The sequence below is a fragment of the Amblyomma maculatum genome, chromosome 4, assembly GCF_055883805.1.
Source record: "Amblyomma maculatum isolate TAMU_Amacu chromosome 4, ASM5588380v1, whole genome shotgun sequence".
In the NCBI taxonomy this organism is placed as follows: domain Eukaryota; kingdom Metazoa; phylum Arthropoda; class Arachnida; order Ixodida; family Ixodidae; genus Amblyomma; species Amblyomma maculatum.
This window is the reverse complement of record NC_139347.1, coordinates 124,347,952-124,365,041: the sequence shown is the minus strand read 5'-3', so window position 1 is coordinate 124,365,041 and position 17,090 is coordinate 124,347,952. Positions and strand designations below refer to the sequence as shown.

Here is a 17,090-nt window from a genome sequence, read left to right as displayed (position 1 = left end):
AAGCAATGCAAATGAGTAAATCATCTGGGGAGGTTCAGACATTAGCACAGTTGTTGGGAGCCAGAGGAGCTGTTGCGCCAGAAAAGCATTACGGGGGATACTTAAAGTCTGCCTCTGAGACTATCGTGTCATAGCCTCACTTAAGGTGAAAAAACGTGAAAATTTTGCACAAAGGTATATGGTTCTAAATAAAAACATTGATCTAAGAAGTAAACAACATAGAGTGCCAAATCTGAGAAAAAACTATGGTCTAAGATTCCAATTAGTTATGCTTTATAATAAAAATAAGCCTCTTGTTTTCTTAATTCACAGCACACATCACTTAATGCTTTCAAGCGTGCTTTGGACGAAATATACTTTTTCTTTATTAGAAAGAAAGTTCTTAGAATGTTAAAAGCTGCTAAAACGTTTACTAACCTTTTTTTTGTTCTTGGTTACGTATGTAATTTCTGTTTGTGTATGTGCGTAGAGGTGAGTGATACTAAACATTTTGTATTTTGGGCGTTTGACATGTTTTTTCTATTATGTATTTATTTTTATCTTTCTGAGCATACAAAACTGTATTTTCATGTTTCAACTGTATGCCACTGCATTACTAGTGTACTGATCGTGTTGGGTGCTGAACATACATAATCACGTCAGGTGCAAGAAAGCACGTTTTTTCAGGATCCTGCAGATTTGTATTTTATGGCGTCACTGAAAAATAAACTATAAACAAAACCTCATACAACTGCGGAATAGGAAATCTATTTATTTACTTATTTATTCATACCTCTAAGCCTTCTTTGTACGGGTTTTACATGAGGTTTGGGCTTCTTCACAGAAGAAGGTTTTAATTGGTTGTCCTAAAATATATCGAACTAGAATAGCCGTTTGGCGGCGCAGTCGCTATGGCAACCATCAAGGCAGAAGCGTGATATTGGCTCGGCTTTGACGATCGTATGATATAACCATCGTTTATAGATCCTTTTCAGTTCTGAAACTGCACCTCCAAAAGCGGCCACGCTTCGCGCCTAGGAACTGAGATGGCGCTGCGGTCGAAGTTTGCTCCACGCCGACTATGCGCCGATACGGTAGCGCGACCGATGCTGCAGTAGCTGCGTGATCTAATTTCGTGTTGTTTATTTTCATACAAATATCATTTTTTTCTATGTGAGTGACTGCGAATCCTCAGCTGCACTGCACATGTTACCCTGCAGTTCAATGTGGGCAGGCACCACGCGCTGTCGAACGTTTATCGAGCGCAAAATTTTGAAAATAATCATTCAGAGGGTAAGTGATGTCTTTATGTTATCTTTTTCAGAATGTGTCAGGACTGAGGAAACATAACGCGTTTTGAGCCATAATATTCCAGTAGGAACCGGCGTAATCAGGAGAGTTAAGAGACACTTCTCTCCGCCGCCAAATGGTCGTTTGTCTTGCAAATGGGAGACAACGGTACCTCGGAGAGCCAAATTGTTGAAAACAACATGAAGCGTGCGAAACACACACTTCTGGGACGAGGTTATATTGCTAAATTCTACAAACATGCGTTCACTGAAGAAGTGGTCAAAATATAGTGAGAGGCATGGTCCCTCAGGCAGCATGCATTGCTTAGCATATGACCTAATCATCTATATTATACATCTGTCTACACTAGGAACAACAAAAATCTAAAAAGAAGAGCCACCGAAGTTGCACTCAGTGACACAATGCAAAGCGATGTGCGGAAGATACTAAGCAAATCAGCCTAGTGAAATTTAATCAACTGATGGGGAAATAAATTATGGTTACTTTGAGATCGGCAGCTCTGGATAAAAATGTGCATTGATCATAGGCTTATTTTTTTTTTTTCATGCAGGAATATTACTAAGAGCTATTGCCGCAGTTCGCGAAGTCATTAGTTGCGGAATATCCGGCCGCGGACAACTGCATGGTGTCGACGTTGCCCATATGGATCAGACAATCACTTCGCTAAGAGATGTAGAGACGATTGTGCATATATTTTGTTTAAACTATGCAAGGCTTGTTGGACCTTTAACAGCAGAAGGACTGTCTACTTCAAACAGGACGAATTTCTTATTAAAGATAAAAGGGGTGTAAAGCCTTTTAAAATGATGAAGGTTAAGAAAATATAAAGTGCACTATCTTAACCCATGAAGAAAGTGCGCTTCACTGCCGTAATGTGAAGAGGCTGGCTGATTCGTGCCGTTTTAGCCAGCAGAAAAAAATCAAAGAAATTAATAACAGGCGGTGTGTCGATCCTCTAATAGGCAATCTTTCAAGCTCCTCAATCCTCGGGTTCAGATGGCATCAACTGTCAGAGGCTTCAAAGGTACGCCTCGCACATTTTGTTTTCAGGATGGCGTGTCTGTTATTGCTCAAAAGTATAATGATGAGGAAAACGTTCATTTGTACGGAACGCGATGAAAAAAGAGTGAGCACGGCGAGCACACTCGCTTCCAAGGTAACCTACCTCGATCACGCCGGAAAATCTAAAAATAATGGGACACTGGTACTCCGCTGTTAAGAAGCTAAATCGTTTCGCACATACAGACAATGCTTGTCACATTTCATCTTTTATTTTTACAATTTTTACTCACCGATACTTAGCATCTGCTAACATTGTCTTTCCATTCTGAGCAGTACACCTCTTAACGAAGTTTTCATTCTTTCAACTATTTCAATTATTTAATTGATCAATTGCACACTGAAATTTACCTAATTAGCATCATAGAGCATTGGTTTTCATTCTGAGCATCTTGACACCCTTGAACCCCCTCTTTCATATATATTTGTTTCCAATTTCTTTAATTCTTCGTTCAATTAGCTTCAGTGATTACGTTAACTCACCATCGTCTACCACAAACCAATCGGTCCTCAATCACTAGAACTAAGGATTACCACAGTACTTCTTTTACTCAGGCTCACTATTATTTCCGAAGCACGCCAACGAATTTCGACGAAAACTACTACTCCGACGAATTTTCGACCGGAGTACCATGCATATCGCTTAACACCTAACGCGACTGGCAAGATTGAATCACCGTTAAGTGTTGGAGCACGAAAAAGTGACTATTCTGCCCACAGCGATAACTATCGCAGACGCCCATTTTTTTTTCTAAGCAGCAATTGTCCTTACTGCCACGTCATTCAAGTCCATAAATCTATAGAGCGCAGATAATGACGCCACAAAGCGCGAGTAACGCTTCAGAGCAGTTCGGGAAGCAGAGAGAAGCGCGGCGCTTCTGTAGCAGACGACGCTCTTCCCTGGCGCAAAGGTCGACAGTAGCGCCTCGGTGGCGGGCGCAGCGGCGGGCCGCCTGCTTCCTGCGGGCGCGCCGAGGAGATGCGGAATTGAAAAAGATCTATAAACGTTGGATATAACAGAGTATACTATGGGGCCAGTTGGTCAGACAGTTCAGCGAAAAACGTAGCGTTAAGACAGGGCTAGAGAGACCACGACCCGACAGGACAGAGCTACAACTTACAACTGAATGGAATTGTATGACGAAGTCTCTCTTGTCCTGTCTTAACGCTACATTTCTTGCTGAACCAGATCGTATGATTTCTCTGGCACTGAAAGCGTACGAATGGCGAGAGAGCTTCCGCAAGAAGCAGTGAAAAAATTAAGCTTCGGCTTTTGGTTGCGCGAGATCACTTTTTGACAGCGTCACATAACCTCTGGAGCAGATGGCCATTAACTGTACGGCCTCATTCTCTTTTTTCGTCACAGGTGTCGTGCAGAGGGCTCTCTCGGCTGCACCCCTGGCTGTGCTGAGCCGGCTGTCGTTCGGCGTGTACCTGCTCCACTTCCCTTTCTATTTCCTCTCCAGCAACGCCATGCGGGTCAAGAGGTACATGAACGTCTTCTACTGGGTACGTGGAAAAGGAGGCTGTTGGAAAGCAGCCTGATGCGAAGTATACCCAGGTCAAGAGCACAAGCATGCGGTCGTAACGGTTGCATGTATTTTTGCGTGGACAAATTGTTTCGAAAAAAAAAAAAAACAGAGCATATACAGGCGAGGTCAAAAGTTCCCAGGCCAAAGGGACTGCTTCTAGCAGTATAGTCAGGCAGCTACGACAGCCCCGAATCTCAAAATACATGTGGAGGGTAGAAGAAGCATTATTCTAACCTATGAGGTCATTTATAGCTTTAGTGTGGTCTAACGTGTCAAAATATGCTGACCAGAAGCAGAATCTGCGGCCTGGGAACTATTGAACCCCCCCCCTCTCCCCCTGTACATCTTTGACATCCTCAAGCCCCTCATATGCCACTAGCTTTCCACTGAAATCTTTTCCATAGTCAAAACGCGTCTACGAAGGTCCGAAAAAACTGTTTTAACCTTGAAAAACTGAGAGTAAATTTTCCACACTTCTTTTCCTGAGAGAACATATGCTTATGCCGCATCAAACCCTACATGAAATATATTCGGTGGCGAAATCTCTCGATATGACGGTGTCGAAGCGCGCTTTTTATAAAAACTTATTTATTAACGCGAAAACGTTACTTCGCTTTGTTCACAGATTTCTGTCCTCCACACCGCGTCCGCAAAATCGTGTCCGCAGCAGTTGCGAGCAATTAAGGCGGACGTAATGTTGCTGCAGAAGCAATTATTAAAACAATAAGTTAAGTAATTATTTACAGGCATAAGATGTAAAAGTTGTCCGCAGCAGTTGTGTGAGATTGAGACGTGATAGAGGTTAATGAGTGGCGTCAATCGATAGAGGGTGACGCGATGTTGTGCCATAAATAATACTTAGACCAATAGGATAGTTAGGTAAATAATTAGACAAAACACGCAAAATCGTGTCCGTAGCAGTTGTGAGTAATTGAGAAGTCGTAGAGGTTAATGAGTGGTGTCAATCGGTAGTGGGTGACGTAATGAGTGGTAAAAATATTTAGGCCAATAAGTTAATTAGGTAAATAATTAGGGGCAGAAAATGGGACAGTAAAGGTTAAAATGGTCTCATTAACGAATGGCTTGGCGCCGCATTTGAATGCCTCAAATACTAAAATACTATATAAATAAGTCAATTAAGGTGACGTCAGGACGTGACGTCACGCAACCAGAAGTAGAGTCGAAACAGGGCATAGGAAGAGATTGGCGGGCAGTGTGAAAGTACCAGACTAAAATGGATAAACGAGAAAGTGAATTATTGTGACGTAGAAGATGTGACGTCACGCAACCGGAAGTAGAGCCAGTAAAGGGCATAGGAAGGGATTGGCGCGCAATTTGTAACATTGTCTGCGCAGAAGTTGAGAGTAATTAAGAAGTCATAGAGGTAAATGAGTGGTGTCTATCGATAGACTAGGGTGATGTAATGTGTGCGAAAAATAATTAGGCCAATAGGTTAATCAGGTAATGAACTAAAGGCAAAAAATGAAAAAGTAATGGCGAAAAGGGTCTCATTAGTGAATGACTTGGCGCCACATTCGAATGTATCAAATATAAGGTAGTTAATAAAATCAGGCAATTAGTGTGACGTCAAAGATGTGACGCTCAAAATACCGGAAGTAGAACCGAAAAAGGGTATAGGAAGGAATTGACGTGCAATTTGAAAGTACCGAAGACTAAAATGGGTAAAAAAGAAGTGAAATAATGTGACGTCAAGGATGTGACATTACGGAACCGGAAGTAGAGCCGGAAAAGGACATAGGAAGGGATTGGCGCGCAATTTAAAAGTGCCAAAGACTAAAATGAATAACCAAGAAATGAATTAATATGACGTAGAGGATGTGACGTCAAGCAACCGGAAGTACATCCAAAAAGGGCACAAGAAAGGATTGGCGAGCAATTTGGAAGTACCAAAGACTAAATTGTGCAAGTAAGAATTGATTTAAGCAACTACAAGCAACTAAAAGCAAACAGAAACGACCAACAGCTGCAAAATACACAGACGTTATTTAGCTTCTAGCGCAAATTGTTTGGCGCTGCGTCGCAAAAATTCCTAAACTTGACAGGGCTCGGATATAACAAAGTCAACATTCCAGTGTCAGACCGCTCCACTAATTAAACATACGCCAAAAGATTCAAGGTCAAAATTGACATCAATTGTAACTAAAAATATTGTAGGTAAGTGTTGCTGAAGAGGGGGCCGTGAATCCCGGTCAAACAATTTTCGTTGTCCCCACCTCCCCTAAAATGTAAGGTCACGCGATAGTACTGGCCTGACTAGACACAGTTTTGAAGGATTAAAAGCACGGAAGTTCAAAAGCAACTTTAGTTCCTCAAGGCGGAAGAAATGCCGGATGAGTGTAGAAAAGGAGAGCGGCCGTAGGAAAGAACGACAGCAGCGTTTGTTGATTCCGGCATCAGTGAACGTCGAGCTCTGGCGGCAATGTTGTACGAGGCTGCTATGCATGGCGCCTCGGGTGTCAAAGAGTGAGTGGCGCAGTATTACGAGAACTCCAATCCCTTCTAGCGACAAGTCTTCCGACGCGTCTCGCAGGCAGACAGCGGTGAGCTGGCTTATCAAGTGCACGTTTTTTAAAGTTAGTTTAGCTTTAACCCATTCCCCATTCCGCCACCTACTCTTGGAACAGCAACAGCAGTCCACACGTGTTATGCAGCCTCAAGGCGTTCCCCATCACTTCCATTCGTTTATAAGGGGACTCATATCCACGGCTGAGAGCCATTGCTGTAGTTTAAGCCATTAAGGGTGCTTGACTTCGTAAAGCACATATGTACAGATCGTATAGGACCAGCTACATGCCTCAATTTTCAGAACACTGTGCTAGTTTGCAGTTGCTCAGGTTCAGTTATAATTATTTACCAGACGCTTCGATTGTCGGTAACTCGATACTACAATCATCCGCGAAAGGAAGAATGGATGGAAATATTGCCTCAAAATGCCAAGTATGAAAAGGATAAACAATAATGGCCTGAATGTTATTGGGGCACCCTTTTGGTGACATCCACCTCATGAGACTATGGCTTACTAATAACAACCATCTGACATCTAGAACTCAAATAATGTTTCATCGATCTACCCACCGTGGAGGTGCAGTAGTCAGGGCGCTCGTATGTACTGTACTCAAGGATGCGGAATCGAATCACGGCCGCGGCGGCCGCTTTTCGACAGAAGCGAAAAGCAAGGCAACCTTGTGAGGTGCGATGTCAGTGCATGTTAAAGACTCCTATGTGGTTGATCTTTCCGGAGCCCTCCATTACTGCGCCTTTCATACCCCGAGTCGGTTCGGGGCGTTAAACTACATAAACCAAACCAATACATCGTTAATCAGTCTGATAGCGTTCTCGTTAATCTTATGCTATGAAATTTTGTTAAATACTAACGATTACAAATCAAAGTGAAAGGCTTGTCTAGAGCCCGACGATATAAATTCAGTAGAACATTTCTTATTACAGTGCGCTTCCTAGGCCAAATAAAATTCGGTAAGCTGCGTGACACATAAGCAACCATTAGAAACTCAGGCAGTTGGAAATTTATTGAGCAGTCTACATTAAAGTAATTCATGATTGTTAAGTAAGACACAAGCTTCAAAACTTAGATATAAGGCTGGCTAAGGTACACTTGTCGTCAAAACTTTGCGAATATAATGAGACAACAGAGACACAATACATACAAAACGCAGCTATTTGTGTGTGTTGTGTTCGTTGTGTCTCCAGTGTCCTGGTATTTTCGCAAAGTATTGAAGATAAACGAATTCCACCAATCCAGGCTCTATTAGACACTTGTCGGACATTTGAAACAATTTCTGAGATACAGTTACATTTGCGCGCTTCCATTCCTCAGGCAATGGGTTGGTGTGTAACGATAGAGGGAAGAAAATCTCCAGGTACCTTGACAGAGATAATAGAAAAGAAGAGAGCAGGACTGTACATCACCCAGACCGGTGTCACTGGATTTGTTTAAGGCGTTGATAAAGCAGCCGAATTAGTCTTTGGTCAAAGCTCGCGCTGCTGTGGTAGAGTGGTTTGGGTACTTGGCTGCTCTACCTAGTAGTAGTAGTAGTAGTAGTAGTAGTAGTAGTAGTAGTAGTAGTAGTAGTAGTAGTAGTAGTAGTAGACTAAAACAATTTTTGCATTAATAAGATATGGGTTAAGGGCGAAGTTGGTCGGGTCCTCAGTCTGGGACTCCGTAGGCTGATTGCGCTGCCTGAGCTCTCGCCAGCAAGGTCCTTTGTGCAGTAATGTCGGCGCTGGGCAGGGTTACCTCCAAATCGGTCCACGAAGGGTTTTGCGTGGTATGCCTTGGTTTTCTTGTCAAGCTCATACATTATAGTAATGGTCTGCTTTCTGTCCGCAGAATATACATTCAGGTGATAAAGTACCCGGGGTAATTTTTTGCAGTCGAGCTGGGCGGTTGTGGGACAATTTTTATAAACTCCTGAGGTGACACTCCGCTGATGTTTTGAGTCCTTCAGATGGTACTGGGAATGTTTGTCTATCTAAGCGAACGTGTTGCAGTATCTCGCAATATGTAGTGAGGCGCTATGTGTCGTCATGTGAGGAGTGATGAGGGATCCCGGAAGAATTCTCGGGCTGCGACGTGTACACTCTCATTTCAGTCCATCTCTTGAGGACCAGGTACCCATATTAGTCCTTTGTCTGCGGCCTGGTGTCTGGCTTGGGATATGACTTTACAGGTCAAGCGAGAAACGCGCCCTCGCATGTAGTTTTTTTAGGCTTTTTTGGGTGTCGGTGACGACGTATATGGAATCGGCATGGGTTGCGGCTAATGCGATCGCTGCCGCCTCCATTTGTGCGACGTCTTAATTTATAGCCATCCTACCTGCTCCTGTATGGCATAGGTGAGTGACGGCTGCTACTGTGACGCCTTCGCAGAGGCCCACAACACCCATAAAGAAGGCTCCTTTGTCCTTGGAGTGGCTCCTATTCTTGGTCCTGTCCCGCACTTTGCGTCGTGCCTCGTGATATTCGGGCGGCTCTACTTTGAATGCTAGATTGAATTCCGGCTGTGGCGGCCGCTTTTAGTGTGCTTGCACTATCAGTGTGCTTTGCACGGCACTTTTAGTGTGCTGTGCACTATCAGTGCACGTTAAATGACCACAGGAGGTCGAATTTTCTGAGCCCTCAGTTACTCCGTCTCTAATGGCCTGAGTCACTTTGAGACGTAAAACCTTGTAAACACAACGCCAGTCACGAGTGCGACGCTGATAAATTACTGGGTAAACATAAGAAGGCTATTGCTTCTCGAATAAGACAACACTGAAATGTAAAATTTGTTGAAGAACTTTGCTTTCTGCAGATTATCGGTAGCAATAGTTTCTTTGTATTCGAGCGGAGAGGCCGAGAACCGATCATGTTTCTTTTATTACACTACCAATATTCCTTCGAGAGATCACCGATGCGCAGGTGAAAGGAGTGAAAGTGTGAATTTTATCTTTATCACGAACGCGTATATATAATTTGTGACCATATTTCATATACTACTGTTACCTCACGGTGATTTTCAATGCAGAGTATGCATATATGTTGCCGTTCTTCGACGATGTGCTTACTGCTTAGGTAAAGCATGCTTTGCTTACACTACGGCGTTTGGTCGTTAGCCATAAAGGCAGATATTGTTCACGGAGATCTAGAATATACCCTTCGATATGCATCGCAGCGATCCTACGCAGTGATTCCGGCAATACTTTTTATGCAATAATGCAGAATTTTACGCACATGTTATCTCAGGCATGCATATCATTCGGCAACTCTAAACCCGCCTATTACAATTTCTTTATTTCCAAAATGAAAGTTATTTCATCCAAGGAAAAAAAAATGACCATTTATCTCAGGTAGTACGAGGATTAACTCAGCAGCCAATAAGTGATTAGTCAGCAATAAACTCGGAACATTATTCAAACGTGCTGTCCCCAGGTCAAAATAGGGTACACAAAATGAATTACCTAAAGCTACCATTCCCTTACCTAACGCCATTGTGGCTCTGAATGAATGAGGTAGAGAGCACCAAATCCTTTAGGAATAAACCTTCCTCCAATGACTAAACATTCAGTTTCAAAACTTTATATAATGGAAGTTACGTCTGGAATAATTTTCGACCGACTTCTAGATCGCATGTAGAGTGAACATGTAGATAGCGATTTTTAATTCAAAAGTCCTAACTCATACAGTTCCACTTCTCCCAACATCAATTTCCGCTTTACGAGAAGTAATAAAGGTGGTCCTCCAGAATGAATACGCCTGCTTTGTTATTTTTGCGATCGTGTATGTAACTGGCGCAGTTTTTGGTGACATGATGGAAAAACAGCGCTACAGACGTGGACAGAGGTGAAGAACAAACAGGACGGGCGCTGAACTCGCAACTGAATTTTATTGAAAAAACACAGTATATATAACCCAGCCAAGCAGCACCAAACCGCACATTAAACAAAAAAAAATCATGATGACCCCACACACACACCACGTTCAAGAAACTCAACCTCATTATCTTGGTGCTGTTTGGCTGGGTTATATATACTGTGTTTTTTCAATAAACTTCAGTTGCGAGTTCAGCGCCCGTCCTGTTTGTTCTTCACCTCTGTCCACGTCTGTAGCACTGTTTTTCCATCATGTCACCATACCAACTCGCTCAGATGTCTCTTCTATTGCAGTTATTGGGATGAACTTCGCTATTTGTGCCATCATCATCCAGCGATATTTCATACCATGTTACAACCGACAAATTCGTCACAAACGTTAGATCCCATAAAGCTCTGTTCTTAACTATTGTGAAGTTTATTACTAGAAAAACTAAAAGGTAGCGCTCAGGATTTTTTAAACAAGTGGTCTGAACTACTCGGCCTCGAGCTTTGTCATATATGTATTTGATGATCTTCAAATACTGGATGTCATATTTCAGATGCGCTTTTACCATCAGCTTGAGAGTATACGCAATGATGTTTACTTTTTAATGTTCTGCTTCAGAATTGTCGTCGAAAATGCTTGTAGGACTTCCTTTTTTTTGCTTTGGCCCTCATGAAGAAAAAGCGCGCAGTTTGAACTGCCACTCCTCGCGTGAATGTTTATAGCTGCGTCCGATATGAAAGAAATGTGTGCTTTAAGCACCAATTGATGCAAAATTAGCCCCATATTCCTATATAAAACGACTCAGTGAGGTGTGTATAGATGTTCGTTACTGTACACTACAGATTGATGGCACGTAAATAATGAAAGTTTTCCCTATTTTTCTTTTTGTTGGTATTGTGTTTTGAAGTGAGGTGAAATGACATGCTTGTATTAATGGAAATTTGCACACAAGTGCTTGAATATCACATTATAATTGAAGCAGTACAAATAATTATTCAGAAGGCATTCTGACTGCCGTAATTTTTTCGCGCTGTCCATGACTGCAATACGCAGCACTGGCTTTAATCTCGTATATTCGCTGACAGCTATCGGCCCCAAGAAGGAGGCAAAAAAGTGTGGTATGAGTGCTCATCAATTCTTGCGCCTTAACATGAATACAGTGGCTTCATTGTGTACAGGTGCGGACATAAATAACGAAGTACGCTTTGCGGTTCAATTTACAATGACGCCTTCTTTATCGGAGATACGAAAACATTCTTTGTTGAAGTAAATGCGTACTGACATCTACTACGAGTCTGCACATACCATATGAGTCAGTTTTAATTATGTAGCACGTGAAAAATTTAAGGAAGAAATAGCACGCTGCGTTTACTTTTGTCCGCGCCGGTACGTGTCCGAATAAACTTTATACACAAGCCATGGCGATTAATCTCTATATGTTACCATTATATGGCGTATTTCTACAGCCTAACAAATGTGGGCTTTTGTTATAATCGGGCTGTGCTTTTTTAACTGCGCAGTTCTCGGAGAGTGTGTCAGTGTACGTGTGGAGTTGCCTGTTGGCCCTGTTGCTGTTCCTGGCTTGCGAAGCGCCGCTGGGCCGCCTCGACAAGATCGTTTGGGGGAAACACCACGTGGGGAACAAAGAGGAGCACGGGCTGGTCACTGGGAAGCCCGACCACGTGCTGGTCCCACCAAAAGAAGCCACCGAGAAGTCATCCGATTGCGGAAATGTACACTCCCACTAAAGAAAAGTTTGCAGTACTTGCTTCCAGTGAACTGCGTGCTCAACATTTTTATTTGTGCCTGTCAAATTGGTCATATTCCGTTGTCTTCTGATGTTGCAGAGTCCTTTCAACCAATCAGCGTCCGGCCAAGTACTTCAGAATCGGGACATGCGTAGTAGCTTTGAGGGCCACGAAGGGGACAAAGTAAAGTAGTCCGTGAACTGCGCGATAAAAGACGACGGTAACTTACCGCGATTGGGCTGCTGTTGCTTAGCAGACTGAAGCACGATCCGTAGAACAAGCTGTTATAAACCGTTATCTCTGAAATCGCCGAACTCTATATATCGATGATTGGACACTGAAGCGTGAAGTTGACATCAATAGCACGTCAGATGCTTGTCATGGTGATGAATTCTAAACCATGATTGCGATCCGCAAAGTAGATACGAAATATATCCGCGAGCTGGCTGGCACATCCAGTGAACCCAGTGAAATGGCGGCGAGGCCAAGCGCACCTTGACGTCAAGGACGTCAGATACAGCATTCTGGAGGGTCATGGAAGCAAAGTCGTCTGCGAAGCATGTTATCTACAGACAAGGCGCAATAATTGTGCCTGTGCTGATGTCGCTTAGCCCACTATATGCCGAATTTATTAAAGCGTAAGCATTTCTTCGCTCATGAGGGGCGTTCGAAGAAATCGTCAAACGGTGCAGCTCTATAGTCAATCTAACAGTAGCCACATAACCAACCAACATTAGCTACCTGAATTAAATATGTAAACATTATCTAATCAACAGCAAGAACCCACAACTCAATTAAGAGATATAGTAAATCAATCAAGAATTTTAAAATTAACCCAGTAGCTACACAAGCCAGCATTACCTAACCTACCTGCGCATTGGGTAATCATTATCCAAAAGCTAAAGGCAATCTAGAAAAATTGTAGATCAATCAACTAGTCCAGACTCTTATTCAGTAACCACATAGCAAGCCAACAATGGTTGAATTGGCTTAAGTGTATGAACACTGTCTAGCCAATTGCCAAAATTCGTAAGCGAATTCAGAAAGGTCAATCCAGAAGCCCAGACTCGGTTCCTGTGGACGAAACAAGGCAATGATGAATTCTATGTTTACACAAAAAATGTAAAAAAAAGTGCAGTAATACAGATATAAAAAGATTGTTGAAGTATTACAAAAAGATTACCCTTACTAAACATAAGCAGTCTTAGGTGCCTCCAGGAATTGTTTTCCTCAATCCTACATAAATAGCAGCCGTAAGTGTCCAACGTATTCGTGAATAATATTTTATGAGGATAGATGCCTTGACATATGAATACTGGTTAAAACGTAATGCCAAAATACTGGGCGAAATGCGCTAACACTGTTTCGGATAGTTGAGGGTCTAGCACGCTTAAGGGGCCTCATTATTTCAGCTCACCTCGTTTGTCAGTTTTGAGGTGTCCGCCGAAAAGCGGGATTTTTTAAACCTTGAAAGGTTTGCATTATGAAACCAGAAGGGAATGAAAGCACATGCGCTGAACTGCGAAAGCCCATTTGGGGTACGAGTCTCTTCTGCTGCCCTTCGTGTTCTCCTTAAGTTGACTGGATATTTTATCCCAACACCGAGGGGAAAACGGCCGCTGAAAGCATTTCATGTGTAATATTCTGGCTAACAGACTCTGATGAAGGCCCGTGATACAAAGCAGATATTTCTTAAAAGGTGCGGAATCTCTGGGTGCGCACGAGCGACCGAAGGAATAATGCGAAGAAAAATTTATTTACGGGAAATTTTCCTGCGTTGTTCGTTTTGCATCACGAGAAAGAGAGAGAATCAACATTATTTATTTAAAATAATTGCGCGCGTGTTTCACCCGGGTCAAGAAAACCTTTTCCGACTATGGCTCTTCAGCTTGACCGCAGATTTGGCGCTGAACGGGGAGCTGTATGTGAGCCACCTTCGCTTTGCATTGCTCATGGCTGAGTTCCTGTAAACAATTCCTTTATGTTGCGCCGGGAAGTTTCAAACCATGTGGAGGGCGTCGGAAATCTCGCCGCAGGCCGGACATGCATTTGTGCGGTGTTGCGCTGGCCAGATCTGATTGTGGAGATCTGGGGCCGCGATAGTCCGCCGGGTTCCATGTTTCGCCATATAGTGGCTTCCTAACGAGCTAGGTTGCTGGGGGGAATGAGATTGAAGTGGTCAGCAGGAAGAGCACATTTCTGCAGTGGAATTTTGTAGCCAGAGCTGCATTGGCCACATTCTCACAATTTCGCCGTGTCTGTCGGCGCCTGTTCGAAGAGCGAAGAAAAAGAGGAAGAAGCAGAAGAAGAAGAAGAAGCAGAAGCAGAAGCAGAAGAAGAAGAAGAAGAAGAAGAAGAAGAAGAAGAAGAAGAAGAAGAAGAAGAAGAAGAAGAAGAAGAAGAAGAAGAAGAAGAAGACGTGGGAGGCGGTAGCTGGCAGCTGACATGGCCGATGACCAACTGGGCGTAGGGCTTCCTGACAATATATTTGGCAGGTGCTGCCAACGCAGACCTCTCCTTTCATATGGGAAGGTGACACCACAATCAGCCTGCCAAAACCCTTGCATTTACGTTATCCCTAGGCAACGCAGGCGCGTTCACACGGCTCGTTTAAAGATGGAATTTATATGTTGGCTGGTAGCTTACGCTGTTGCGTCATCGAGAAGGTGGGTGTGAAAACAGAGAGAGAGTGGTGCCGTAGTGAATGGCTTCGGACCACCGCGTGATAGAGGCTTTCGACCTGTGGCATAAATAAAGCTGAATCCATAGAGTAAACTACTGTGCCCGAAAATTATATCTTTACTTTCAAGCCGAACCTAAAGCGTCGCGATACAGATGGCTCTCGCATAACTCCAGCTTTAACCAGAAAATAAACTACAGCTAGTGTTTTTTAAACCTAGTTTTTGCTATTTTAAATACAGATTTACATATGGCGTTACAGTGGCGGGGCCGATGTCACACCAGTGAGCATCATTCCTGGAAACGAGACAAGAGAAAAGTTATGAACAAATAATTCCCGGAGTGCACTTAGGCGGAGTAATGCGGAAGTCTTACGAGTTTTGTGATGCCGCGTGGTAGATTTGTCCGACAGTACGATAGCGGTCTTGACCAAACTCGGCCAGATGAACTAGGAACATGGCCCATTTACTTAGTACAAGCTTGATAGAGACGCTTTCAGGCAGGTACATACAACTGGCCAGCCCATTTAAACTCAAAGAAATCTAATTCGTGCGACCCCAAATGGAAAAGATTATGCGGGGAGAAGCAGCCCTGCACAATATAATATGAAATTGCCCAAGAACTCTACCTGATGACAGAAACGCAATTTCAAATATTGAGGGGTGGGAGGCTGCCTTATCCATCTCCGTACTCGAGGCACAAAGGGCCCTCGTGACACGTGCGTGGATAGCAACGGCAGCCGCTGGAGTTCTGAACTTGGAACCCCACCCCACGCATCATTTTCCTTTATATTTCAATAGTTTTTCTGTCAGCCATAGGATTAATGAATGGGTGGTACAGAGCACTCCATGAAGGCGATGTTGACGGCGCCGCGCGAGGGTGTATTGCTCTCATATTTTGATGAGGACAAACAATACTTACTACACAGCGCAAGAGTGAGTTGTCGGTTTAATTGAGGCGTGATCTACTGCGGCTATAATATTGCCACGGACCTGGCTCGAGCTACCGGCTCGCTTAGCCGTGACGAAGACGAAGTGTTCGCGCTAGGGTGAGGTATGCTCGAGCTGGCTCTGGTCCGGGCGATCAAACCTCGGCTGTTCTACAGTCTCCTTAGACGTCTACGACTGCGCTTCATCTGGCCTTTGTCACCTGGTGGAGGTCGCTTGGGTATTCTCAGCAGATGCTCCATCCTTCCTCGGAGAGCCGAAGCACATGCCCTGTGCATCTTTTGAGATCCTATATGTTCATCGCGTCAGCCGCAGGCTCCGCAGCTTGTCTCCGGATTTCGCACTCCTGCCTCAAGAGAGCGCACCCATGGCTGTGCCAAAGACAGCAAGGTGAGACAGCGTCCGTGCATTTCTGTTAATTTTGTGAGTCTGTAAATTCTCCGGATCCCGAAACCCTTTTACGGCGGGTACTCGGAGGAAGCCCAAGACTGGCTTGAGCAGTTCGAGGCCGTCACGAGTTTTAACAGCTGAGACGACAACGGTACGATCCAGACTCCTACTTCAGCTTAGAAGGTGCCGCTCGGATCTAGTATAAATTTCGCGAGCAAGTCTTCGGACGTGGCAGGACTTTCGTCGCCAGCTGTTGAAGACCTACAAAAGCCATCGAACTAAGATAGCATACCAACCCGAAAAAAAATGGGCTCGCAGAACGCCTGAATAAAACACTGGTTGACAAGATTTCGATGTACCCGGATGTGGACCACAAAACATGGGACTGATTACTCCCTTAGGGCACAGTCGCGTTCAACACTCTGACTAAGCAACAACCCGCTTTACGCCATTCCGTCTAGTGTACGGAAGAGAAGTGCAGATGATGCTGGACGCAATGCTCCCGTGCGCGGACGATGACCTTTCACCAGACGCGGGCTCCTTTTTCGAACAAGGCGGGCAAGCTCGCCAGCTTGCTCGCTTGCATATCAGAGCTCAAGAAGGCACGGACGCGAGACGCTACAGCTTGCGCCACAGGGAAGGTACCTGCCATCTAGGTGACCGTGTGTAGGTGTGGATCCCCGTCTGCCAAAAAGGATCGTCTTAAAAACTACTATACCGATATTTCTGACCTTATGACGCGCTTCGTTGTGATGACAACGTGGATAATGATGTTGTTCTACGTGGAGCTGCGGCTCTTGGTCCTCGGCAACCAGGGAGTCACATTGTGCATGTAATGAGAATTAAGTCGCACTTGTCGCGTGACCGCAATAATGCTCCACTTCAAACTGTGGTCGGGTCTGCGTTTTATTTTATTTTTGATTTTCACCATTTTATTCATGCGTTTTCTATTCATGCACACTATGCAACGGTATTCTTTTTGTGTGTTTTTGCGTCTATCTCTATTTCGTACAGGCCCTTGCATCGGGACGATGCTCTTCTTTTTAGGGGGACTAATGCCAAATACC

The 17,090-nt window shown here is 44.0% G+C and overlaps 1 protein-coding gene across 1 annotated transcript in view; it reads left to right on the top strand.

Moving 5' to 3' along the window:
• Window positions 1-12,013, top strand: part of LOC146192293 (nose resistant to fluoxetine protein 6-like) — a 28,613-nt gene extending 16,600 nt beyond the window's left edge. Inside the window, exons 3-4 of the mRNA XM_084600035.1 lie at window positions 3,716-3,858; window positions 11,780-12,013. Of these exons, the coding sequence (XP_084456161.1) occupies window positions 3,716-3,858; window positions 11,780-12,007 (371 nt within the window). The 3' untranslated portion in view covers window positions 12,008-12,013. The remainder of the gene's footprint in view (window positions 1-3,715; window positions 3,859-11,779) is intronic.
• Window positions 12,014-17,090: the final 5,077 nt, after the last annotated feature.